This window comes from Festucalex cinctus, chromosome 3, assembly GCF_051991245.1.
Source record: "Festucalex cinctus isolate MCC-2025b chromosome 3, RoL_Fcin_1.0, whole genome shotgun sequence".
Lineage (NCBI taxonomy): Eukaryota > Metazoa > Chordata > Actinopteri > Syngnathiformes > Syngnathidae > Festucalex > Festucalex cinctus.
In genome coordinates, this window is record NC_135413.1 from 7,536 (window position 1) to 19,877 (window position 12,342).

Here is a 12,342-nt window from a genome sequence, read left to right on the forward strand (position 1 = left end):
ATTTGTTTTGTTTTGTTTTGTTTTGCCTTTCGTGCCGCTGTGACATGAAAATTTATGTAGGGCCTTTTCTAAATTAAGGAAACGGGTTTATAAGCGGGAAGGATATAATAATTGAAAGAATTGAGGTTTAGGGAGTGTTGTTGGTTGTGCCCAAGAGACACGCGCACACACACACACGCTACACTCGAGGTGTTAAGAAAAATTGATTCGGCAATAAATCGCAATATTACAGCACGCAATTCTTGAATCGATTCAATATGCCGCGGAATCAATATTTAAACATCAATTTTTGATGGAAATATTCAACAAAAAGTCTTACTTAGGGTTAGAGTTCACACTTTAAGCATGGAAGGTTATATTAATAGAACATTAAGCCTTACTATTTTATTTTAATGCTGTTCAAACGTGAAATATCGCAACCTGTTGGTTCAATACAGTGTTGTTCAGTTAAATACATTATCCTACAAATCCTACAGTGTACATGTACAAGTTTACTCATTAGTATTTTCTAAATTAGAGTTAAAAAAAAAAAAATCGCAATCACCAATTTACAGATTAGTATCGGGATTAATCAGTATCAAATCGAATCGTGACCTATGAATCGTTATATAGATCGAATCGCCAGATACTAGGCAAGTCACACCCCTACGGTACACACATACACAAAATAAGCAATAAAAATTTACCTTCAACAACTATCAAAGACATAAGACAACCAGATATGACAGACAGGGCATATGGTGGTAAAGGAAGGATAGGACGATGTTTTGAGGGGGAGAGAAAAAAAAAGAAAAAAAATAAGAAAAAACCTTTACCTGTGGATCATGTCAGCTCTTTTCCTCGTCTTTTTCCTCTACACGCAAGTCATTTCTTCAATTGAACATTAGTATCTTCTACGACGTCTATACCAATGAACGTGGCACCAGGGATATCATTCTTGGACACAATTAGTAGATTTAGCGCAGTAGATATCTCACTAGTACACTGTTTACATTCGTCTAGCACGACTAGCCTGCCGAGTTTGACCCTCGCTAGACTCATGAATATATATATATATATATATATATATATATATATAAAATATTATTGTGCCTTACATAGCTTTTATTTTGCAGTTGGCCCTCGGTAGCAATCTTGGCGACTGACTTGACTTTGAATTGAGACTAGCCTGACTTATTCTTGGTTATTGTTTTATTTGATCAAAAATATTTACGTTACCCAAACTGGCCCTTACCGTCTAGAAAGCTGGTCTTCCTTCTCTTGACTACGTGAACTCTCTGCACCCACTGAGGTGGATCCTGCAGGCAATTTGTTGAGCTGATCCATCACCTCCAGGCCATTTTCCTCCGCGATTTGGTGGATCAAGTCATCCACCTGTTCTTGTGGTGTTGTCAGTGTCATTGCAGAGCTCATGGAGTCCTCCATTACCTGGTGTTGGGGGGAAAAAAAAAGAAAGAAAAAAAAACAATGACAACAACAAATATATTCAGATGTCCTCAAAACCTGATGAGAGTGTCTGCAAAGACAGTTCAAAGCACATCAAATTAGAGTTGGGAAAAAAAAGTCGACTTTAAAAAATAGGTCGACTAAAATTTTCTGCCTCGAAGCTCAGCTGGAACCATGTTTGGGTTGTTCATGTTTTATCCAGACTTCTTTTGCAGATACACACAGTTTTAAATTGGCGGCTGTGATCTAATCTTTATTTCTTCTTTGTCTCTGTCCATCTAGTGGCCGAATGGCATATGTTATTTGTTTGCTTAAAAATGCTCACTTACGTAGGGACATATTCTCCCGTTTGCGCTTAAGTCAATTGCTTGCATGCCTTTCTTACGAACTCTAAATAGAAAGCGATTCTCATGTCTCGGCTTCTGACATGCCCATCATGCGTAACCTGAAAATATGTGCGCAACAACTGGCGCTGATGCTTTCTTCAATATAACAGTGATGTCACCTTTGGCCATCCTTGCAAAAATAGTAGGCGCACATACACAGCCATTGGGCACACGCACAAGAGATAAGATGCTTACGTGTCTAGGTGAATAGGCGCGCGCGGCTAGATTAAGACAGAGGTCGCCCTCATTTAAATAATCGATCCACCCAGAGTGCATACATTTCATGAAGGTGCATACTAGTGACACAGTGCGCAGAGAGGCTTTTTTTGTCTTAAGCACCTGGGAGAATATGCCTCTTAGTACTTAGTGGGTTTTTAATTAAAGACAATACAGTACATTGAGCTTCCCCAAAAGACAGTAAAGGAAGTTAAGAAAATCTTAAAAACCACTTGGGCTGTATTTTTTCCAAAATATACGGTGACCTGCCACTCTGTTTTAAGTGTTTCTAACTTGACCAATAGAGGGAAGTCAGACATTAAACATGCCCAGAAGACAGGAACAGGAAGTTACTGACCCCATGTCACTAACAGCTAACTCTACCATTGTTTACTCATTGAATACTGTTGAAGCATCGTTTGTAAGTGACTTTTAAGACACTATTACATATGTAATGTAGATATAAGGCTTTCCCCCAGCGTTTTATAAGCCCAGCGCTCCACCAGGCTTTCTTTACACAGTCCAATAATAATAATTTTGAACTTGTGCACACTGACTTTCCACCTCAATGACAACGACAAATAGTATTCACCGGATGATTTTCGCCACCCCGACCCACCACTTCGACGAACATGATATATGATTTGGGCATGCAATTCGTCACCCCCCGTCCCCCACCCATCCGACAGATTATCCGAGACGGAATTTTGTCCATCTGTCCCTGACCACCGGTTTTAGCAAGTTGTCTGGGGGAAACCTTGTGTCAACTATATGTTAGCTTGTGTTTGTTTACCTAAAGTGTTAATTGCTAGCACGCTAATGCTATTCGCGATTACAAACTGTTTAGCACAGGCTAATTTTGTTGGTGTTGTTTAATACATATATGTATAGAAGATATCTTACTTAGATCCACTCAATTCAACTTGTATCCAACCTAGGTGGGGTTGAGGGTAGGATGGTTACTTTCCACATTTGAACCGGTACTGTTCCAACTCTCAGTACCTGGGAATCGAAACCGGTACTCTGCGGTACCAATTTTTGGTATTTTTTTATTTATTTTTTTTACTCTTCTTTCTTTCTTTATTTATTTGGGTGGTAATAAATGTTCATCGTTGTTTATAACAGTAATATATTTGTAAAAATCTATTTCACTATTACTTTTTAATGTATAAAACTTGACAAATAACAAAAATGTAAAATTTAAATAAATGAGCCACAGAAGAATTGTAAAAATAAAGGTATATCATTTTACAATTACTTAAGTATAATTAATACACATTATGATTAAAAAAAAACAACAACAAAAAAAACAATGTGAAGCAATGTTCTGTGCAACACAAGGTATGAAGTTAAACACTAACAGCACATATATATATTAATAATTGTGTTATCTTTGTTTCTTGTGCAGTTGTTTTTCAAGAACGTAATATATTTAATAATTGGGATGAAATTAATCATTTGAATGTACCCAACGTGGTCTCGCTACCGGAACAAGGAACCGTTTGATTTTACGTGAATTGTTGCTCGAAAGCACCGACCAGATCAGTCCATACTACAAAAAATACAGTCTTCGGTACCCATCGCTAGTTGGGGGATGGGCGAATACTTGATAGAATAATTACCATAGTGACAGCACGTCATTAAATGCTTGATGGAAAATACACAACAAGAAAGAATAGGCTGAACAGAGGTTGCAACCACTTACTGAAGTGTGGACGTCAAGGTTCTGGACTTGGCTTTCAAACTTATCCATGACAGCAGAGACCTTTTGTAGGTCCATAGAGTTCAGAGCTTTGTCAAGAGCCTTGGTCACCTGGCCCATGTTTTTAGTCACCTATGAAAGAACGTATAAGATTGATTTGTATCTATCATACACGACATCCCTGAAGTAATTATAGAGCAGCAGAATAAGACAAATTAGCTTGGTTATTCCCATGCATCTCACAAATGTGTAATCTATGCATTTATATTTACAATGATCTGTCATTAAAGTTAAAAATCCCAAACGGTACATCTGTAAAGCTAAGAAGAACGTGACATAAGTCTCCCAAGTGCTAACAAAAGTCATGTATCTTTAACTTAAATTTGGCTGAGGGCAATATTGCATGCACAGCTGTACATATATTACAAATTCAATTCAAATGTACTGCACTTAACTTACTGATTTCATTGTGACAGCGGTTTGGACTTTAGAGGCCACAGCGTCAACTCGAGATGCCATGCGCAGCCAGTTCAGACCTTCATTTTTTTTCCGGATGGCATTTTCAGCATAAATTCTAGCACATTCCACATTCTTCTGTTGCAAAGCCTGTGGGAAGAGCATGACACGCAAGTCAAATATTAGAACTCTGCTCTAATTTTATGTTATGCATAAACTTAATAGATGAGAAGCAAGAAAACACAAATAAATGGTCACTGCACTTGAGTATTGTTTTCAGTACTTTGTACCATTTCATTTATACTTTCTACTTTATCCATTCATTTTAACACAATTATTTGCACTTTTTACTTAATAAATTTTTAAAACAGGGTTGTTACTTTGCTAGTAAATACATAAAAAGGACCTGGAAGAAAAGCAGTCATATGAGGTGTTGCACCCGGTCCCCGGCATGCCAACTTGTGATTGACTCTACCTCATGCTGTGACATGATATGCAATTGGCTAGATTAGATCAACCTGGAAAAATGACCGCAATGCAATTGCTGCTAAACAACGTATAACTCTCTGAAACGTTCAAATAAAGTGACACCAAACCATGGGCATAATGCTGTTTTAGCCTTGTTGCTGGAAGAGTACGTCCAGCATTGGTTCTCGGTGCAGAGAATATGGTTCTAAAATTATTATAGTTTTGAAGCAGAATGTTTTGTGTTGATCAATTTTCATGTCTGACTAAACGAAGTTAGTTGATTTTTATTCCCAGTCCTATTGTAAAACCATTTCCCTTAAGCAACAAACAAAATAAAAACACACAAGGGAGTAATGCTGTAGTTGCCAAACTTCTTGAAACTGAGCGAGACTATCTTGGGTACTAATTATGTGAATGGTTACTAGTTTGATATACACTTCTGGGGCTGCTTCAGGGTCAAATACCGGTCGGTATATGTTAATTACGGCTTATTGAAATGAAATTACGGCTGCAAATCAAACTGACTTACTTTTTTTCCCTGTAAATTGATTAGGAACCAGTTATAGGTTTGGTCTGTCACATGTCAGAAAATAAGCAAAAATATTGATCTTTGTTAATTTCTACAGTAAAAACATGTTTGCAAATCACTTTTGATTCAATAATCAGTCTGTTTTCATAAAAGACAAGAGAATATGTACTGCTGGAAGGCTGAAATTCCAAGGATTTGAATGTATTAGCACGATATCCAGCCTTTCTCAACTTGCAACTGGGGCCAATATCAGTATTGGCCATCCCCATGTGAATATTTTATAATCAGGAACTAGAAATCAGAAGAAAAGACAAATGCCATTAATTTCAAACAATTTTAAGGAAAAATTATATATTGGGATTATGGAATATATACAGTGGGTCAGGCTTTCCCAACCCTGGTCCTCAGGGGGCCAGAGTTCTGCAGGTTTTAGATGTTTCTGTCTTCCAACACACCTGATTCTAATGATCAGGATCGTTATGAGGCCAAATTATAGTTGGTGATAGGGGTGTTAAAAAAAAATCGATTCGGCAATATATCGTGATATTACATCACGCAATTCTCGAATCGATTCAATAGGCGGCCGAATCGATTTTTATTTAAACGTCCATTTTTGATGGAAAAATATTCAAGAAAATGTCTTAATTAGGGTTAGGGTTCACACCTTAAAGGAACACTTTACTTATTGATCCATTTTTAGCAGCAAAAAGTTGCTACTTTTTCAATAATTAATTTGGTGACGTGATTATTTTTTTATGTACATTTAATAACTTTTAAACCGATGTTAAAATGAATCGAACGCCGGCATGTTTGTTACACGTGACTAAATAACCCGGATGTTTACGTCACTAGTGTGTAAACGCTACACTATGGAAGCACTATGCAACGCAGCCGTGCATCTAGCGTCAAACCCGGAAGGATTAAACCTTATCGCTTCGATCCAACACGACAAAATAACCCTACCGAAGGAAAGTCTGCCTTGGATGTGAAAGTTGTGGCGCCAGATGGTCTTTTCGGGCACAAAATAAACTTTAACGAACGAGTGAATCAGGCGGGGGGGTGGTGCGGGAGCTGCACAGGAATGGACAATCCGCTAATGAATGTGTGCTGGCTGGAAATGAAAGAACTCGAGGATCGGTTCCTTGCGGACAATCTCAACTGCCAATATCCAACAGGTAAAGTGACACACAGCACGAGCAATGCAAAACGTGTGGAACTGACGAACTATTTCAGGAAAAAGAAAAAATAGTAAAATTAAATGTATCATCGTTACAGCGCCCAACCTCCCCTAGCTGTTTTTTTTCTTTTCTTTTTTTGCGTAGCGTCCCGATGATGTAAACGAAAGGTTGCAAGAAGGTTGTGTATTAACCGTGTTTATTTATAGACAGAATGAAGTAAGGAAATGCGAGACGCCGTTACCTAGGCTGGTTACCACAGGAAGAACAGCGGGACAGAACACAAATGTAGTACGTCGCACACGACACATGATAATGACACTAATCCACATTCTATAAATTTTTTGGTAAAATAAGATTATGAACATGGTCAATTTGTGAAGTATAAACAACTTACGAGCTAATAAAACATAACGTCCTCGTCCCCGTACTTGACGATGTTCACACTCAAATGAATTATGAAATAAAACAGTCCGTGCAGTATAATAACGAATGCCCCCCCACCCCCTAAACATGCCTACCTTTCGCTTTAAATTTGCTTCGCTTCTCCGAGATCTTTCAGTGGCCGTAGGGAGACCTCGATTTGTGCCGGCTGTTGTGAGAGTGAAGGCTCCGTGTTGCTAGCAGTTGCGGAAGTAGCCGCCAGAGATCCTCCATCGGCTTGATTATTTCCCACGTCTGGTTCTTTAAAGATACTCGGTACTGCGTTGGGCTTTAGTATTAGGCGTGTGGCGTACCCCATCTCAAATTGTAACATATTTTCTTAGTCCTCATGCCTGAAATGTTCGCTGCGCGCACGCCTGCTTGTCCTTCGGGAGGTTGACAGCACTTAGCAAACAAACCATTGTCTACTCAAGTGTTTTTTTTTTTTTTTTTTTTTTTTTTAGGGGGGTCTCGCGGGTTTTTCCTTGCCGACGCCTTGCAAAATTTTGCAATGCACAAAGGCATAAGTGACAGTTTGTGTCCTCCTCGTTGTTATGTCTGCGTGAACTACTGTTCGCCAAGCGAGTATACACACTTGTTACGTCACCACTCGGGGGCGTTCCAACACGGAAGTACTTCTATGTTGAAGAAAAGTTAAATAAATCAATATAAGGGTGTATTCTTCAGCTCTTATGCATTTTTCGTAGCTAAACTAACTATTTACTGCCGATCAAGCCATACATGTAAAATTAAAGGAGCCTTCCTTTAATCATGGAAACATGTTATATTAATTAATGAAACATTAAGCACAAACATATTTTATTTCAAAGCCGTTCAAATATGAAACTGATTACAACCTGTTTGTTAAATACAGTGGCTCACAGTTATGACTGAAGTTTCAGATAAATAAATAATACATTTTCGTACAAATCTTAATAGTGTACATGTACAAGTTTACTGAATAGTATTTTCTAAATTTGAGTAAAAAAAAAATAAAAAATCAACAATCGACTTATAAATTCGTATTGGGATTAATCGGATCGAATCGTCAGGTACGAGGCAATTCACACCCCTAGTTGGTGCAGTAGCTTACCTTTAGTGAATCTAAAAGAATGGCAAACTAGGATTTTGCTCACCTTTTTGACCTTAGCCTGCTCCTTTTCAGACTCCTTCTCGGCCTTTTTGGCGAGTCTCTCCAGCTGTTTGGAGGTGAACTAGTAACCAAAGAGAAACATGAGCAAGACATTAATGTACATATGCCAGTTTTTTTTTGTTTTTTTTCCTCGAAATATTGAATACATACCTTTAACTGGAAAAGTGTGTCTGTGGAAAGACAAATTGGCTAAATTAGGATATCATACAAACAGGACAGTCTGGCATTTTAAATGCCATTGCACGACAACTAAAGGGAAATTAATCATAAAATAATTATTTCACTTTTAAATTAGAACTGACTGAACTGAACTGAACCCTATTTAATCCCTCAGAGCCCCTCGTGTTTTTGCGCGAGAAGGTTCTGAGAGACTGTGTTCTGGTTCCCATCCCCTCTTATACTTGGGGTCAGGGATGGTGTCAACGTCCTCCGTCCCCCTTGTCAGCGATGACACAGCACTGTGTATCTTCTCGTTTTTTGATGGACTTGTGTTTTCTGTATGTAGACACATATCGGCATAGTATTTTTTTTGTTTGTTTTTAAGACAACCCTTAGAATTTTTGCCACCGGTGGAACGTCTGCATGAGAACAGGTTTTCATGTAAACGTATTTTCTAGAACAACAAATACAGCTGAGACCAATTTGGGCACCCAGGCACCCCAATTTCTCAATAGTAGGAGGTTGCACCAGTGTGACCAGCCTTTCGAGGGGTAGGAGAGGAAAGGTATTAGTGACCCTGAATACCTGTGTAGTCTGTTATGTCAGTGCATTTTTTTGTGAACAGAGTGAGTCTATTATTCCTATTTTTATTTATTTTTATGTATCTATTATATTCCTTTACATTTTAATTTAAAAAATACCTCAACAATGTTATTTATCATGATAGTTTTTGGGAAAGCATATAGTTAAAAAAATGTGTTTTTAAGACAGGCCAAGATGAGTGACCACACACATCAAATAACTGGGGATGATAAGAACCACTGAAAACTTCTTGAATGGTGCCCACTGCCCTACATGTTCAAAAATCCTAACCAACATTGACCACTTCAACCACCAATACTAGTTTTGAGTAAGATACATGTAGTTGTCTTGGGGAACTGTGATTAAAATAAATAACTATGATGACCACATTTTTAGTTAATCATCTACCAGTTAATAATAATATTGCCGAAAAAGATCGGTAGCAATTCTGTTTAAAAAGAGGAGTCAACGTAAAAAACTGCAGTGTTGAATGCAATGCAGTGAAACATTTGGGTGCACCTCCAAGGTGTATTTGTGGATGAGTGGGCACGTGCGTTTTTTTTTCCTGAGAAGTCAAACAGTTTTCAAGATATTCACACACGTTCCAAACATCTTTTCAACTAAGAGACAATGTAGCTGACTCCTTTGATTGGTAACAAGTTTGTCAGACACCCCCCGCGCCCGATTTGTTCTACTGCTACTACTTCTACACCACAGCAGCAGAATATCTTCCAGTCAGACAATGAAAACGCTATTAACTCCAAATCCATCCTTTGTTATAAAGTAAACCAATCAGCAGTTCATTCTTGAAATGTTTCCATCTTCACTGCTTGACGTGGTTGTGGAGTGCCCAGAGCTTGCTCCGAAGCACTCTTTTGTGGCAACCTGAATAACCGTACAGCACTTATGAAAAACACTCCTGAGTCTCTGAATGGTTGGAGTGGCGCAGAGTGCGCTTGGAGTATATTTCCAAACGCACTCATAGAATATGAGGAGATGGCACTCTTTCTAATTTTTGAGCGTGTAGGAGATGAACACTGGCTTAAGTTGTGAACCCCCACCCAGCAACTTTCAACCATGTTTTAAACAGTCAGACTGTGATTCATTCACAGCCCTACTTTAAAAAAAAAAAAAAGAAAAAAAAGAAAAGAAAATCCCTCATAATCTTTAAGGATTTATATGCACCTCTAGAATGTTATTTCAATAATGTGGTGATACAATTTTTTTTTATACCAGTACGAATACTTTTACTCGTAAAAAGTCACTGATACCGCTAGTACTTCTGATACATCAAATTTCCCCATGACAAAAAACGCATGCAATCTCCAATAACAGAGTTGCTATGGAGGATGCAGCACAGGTGGCACAAGTCCGCCTGCACTGGAAAAAACTGGTTCATCTGGTTGTCTCAATATACAGGAATGGGGTGTAGGGCTGGGCGATATGGCCAAAAAATAAAATCTCGATTTTTGCAATCATTCAGGACGATTACGATTTTAACCTAATAAATCCAACAAACGTTTACTTAAAGGTTTCATTTATTCAAAAATAATTCCTGTGCAAAATGTTCAGACACCAGTAACGTATACTGATTCTAGATTAGTTTTAAAATAATCTTAACATTCATAGTTTGTGCTTAAATGCCACAATTAAGTAGTTGGTAGCTAATGTCCATATATCTTGTAAACCACCCATCCAACATTCTGCCACTTGTGAAACATTACAACACATAAAAGCATTCGGATGTAACAGAACATAAAAACAACAGCTTTTAATCATCCAGAAGACAAAACTCGATTTCACGATTTAGCAAATTTTCAACGATTTGATTTTTTAAAATGACGATGTATCAAATTAATTCGATTTATTGCCCAGCCCTAATGGGGTGCCTTTTTTCCTTGCAGGAGCCTTAAACAAGCAACAACCCTCCTCCTCCCCCCCCAAAAATTGACAAATTATTTAAAAAGACAATCAATTGCGCTCAATTTGGTGATTGAAATCTCTATTCATTGAAACGCATTGGAATCTGGATTGTCGAATTTGATTTGTGAGTATTATTTTGATTTTAAAATGTGTTGAAGTTGACTCTAACAACCTGTGTGGTTGGTTAGATGACTTGACAACATAACTTTTTTCCCCTTTCTAGTTCCTAATCGAAAAAGGACCACAAGAGGGTGTCCGATGTGGTATGCTGATACAAATACCTGGTATTTGGCCCATCCCTAAAAATATTAAAACTGTGTGGCGTTAATTTAAACAAACACTTGTTCATTTATCCTTTTCAACATTTTATGACGAAATTATGCAGAAACTCCAAGGCTTCACATACGTTTTCGTCCCACTCTCCACATTACATCAATAAATATTTGTATGATTTTTAATTCCTGGCGTCGTCAATTGTCTGCACTACAGGAGCATGGAAGAGATTCATTGCAAATGTTTACGTGTGATGTTTGTCGATGCGACAACTTCACAAATAACTCTGCTCATAACTTTCTTAAAAAGAACAGACTCGGGGAGCCAAGGTTAAGACATTAACGAAAGTTTATACATCATCTGGCTCCTTGTCATTATTGGAAACAAGCTGTAATGACATGAAATGCTAACACGGCATCTTTGCTAACTGTCTTTCCAAGCTAACAAAGATAAAATCCTTATGTGTGTCAAAATAGTTGTGTTCCTGTGAAGGTTAAAACTATAAACTGTTAAATAATAACCTACCGTCCATGTCGAAACGTAAGCCTAATTATTTCTTGATGAAAAACAACCGCCTTGAATTGTTTAGCTTTACCCAGTACTGTACACTACAACACTTCCTGGGCTAAAGGTGACGTAATCATCTTCTTCGCTAGCGTGCATCACGTTCGTTTGCTTCATTTTGTGGAGTAATACTGCCACCTAGTGTCAACAGAAAATTTCCCTTTGGGTCCTCCTTCTTTGGCTTCGGTGCCCCACGCATAGGCAGACAGAAAGAGAGGCACAGACGTCATCGAGCTGTGGGGAAAATCGTGCCTTGTCAGCTCCGTAACTACGTCTAACAAAACACAACATCGACCTGCGTAAGTGCTCACCAGCATAACGTCAGTCTCTAAAAATAATGGCGAAATAATAACTACTAATGCTTAAAACGGCTACACAAGTCATTGTCATACATCATTCAATTCTACCCTTGGACGTTAAAAGGGTAATTGACTCATTGAGCCATTTTCAGCAGTAAAAAGTTAATATTTTGTTCAGAATACATTTGATAACATCATTATTTTTTTTATCTACAATTAACACCTTTAAAACACTTTTTTTCCCCCACTTGCTGTCGACTGAAGATGACATCACCTGTGTTGAGGAACAGATAATGACCAATCACGGCTCACCTGTTTTCTGGTTTTGGTCAGCTCTTGAAATCTTCCACAATCACATTCACCAAATACACCAAAATGTAAACCATACAATTAGAAATTAAAGCTAATCCAATAGAATCATGAAGGTACTTTCACATTGTGGCGCTTCCTGAATCAGAAAACAAGCGAAACAACTGACATATAGGCTACTATTTGCACAATATGCATGGCATGCTAAAAATTTAATAGCCCATCATTGTCAAAGCAATGCATGGTGTATACTAAAAACATTATTTAAAAAAATACACA

The 12,342-nt window shown here is 37.9% G+C and overlaps 1 protein-coding gene across 1 annotated transcript; it reads right to left on the reverse strand.

Annotated features, from left to right (window-relative positions):
* Positions 1–1,215: 1,215 nt before the first annotated feature.
* LOC144016638 (charged multivesicular body protein 1a-like) lies at positions 1,216–11,576 on the reverse strand. The gene is made up of 6 exons (XM_077517977.1): positions 11,417–11,576; positions 8,105–8,124; positions 7,938–8,015; positions 4,210–4,356; positions 3,754–3,882; positions 1,216–1,428 (listed from the first exon to the last, which is right to left on the reverse strand). Exons 1-6 carry the CDS (start codon positions 11,421–11,423, stop codon positions 1,231–1,233), a joined length of 579 nt encoding a protein of 192 aa, XP_077374103.1. The 5' UTR covers positions 11,424–11,576; the 3' UTR covers positions 1,216–1,230.
* Positions 11,577–12,342: the final 766 nt, after the last annotated feature.

Excerpts from the sequence above, each read along its gene's own strand:
- LOC144016638 (XM_077517977.1), bottom strand. Across the intron at positions 8,016-8,104 it reads ACACACTTTTCCAGTTAAAG|TTCACCTCCAAACAGCTGGA; the intron begins GTATGTATTCAA and ends TTTGGTTACTAG. Across the intron at positions 3,883-4,209 it reads CCGCTGTCACAATGAAATCA|GTGACTAAAAACATGGGCCA; the intron begins GTAAGTTAAGTG and ends GTTCTTTCATAG.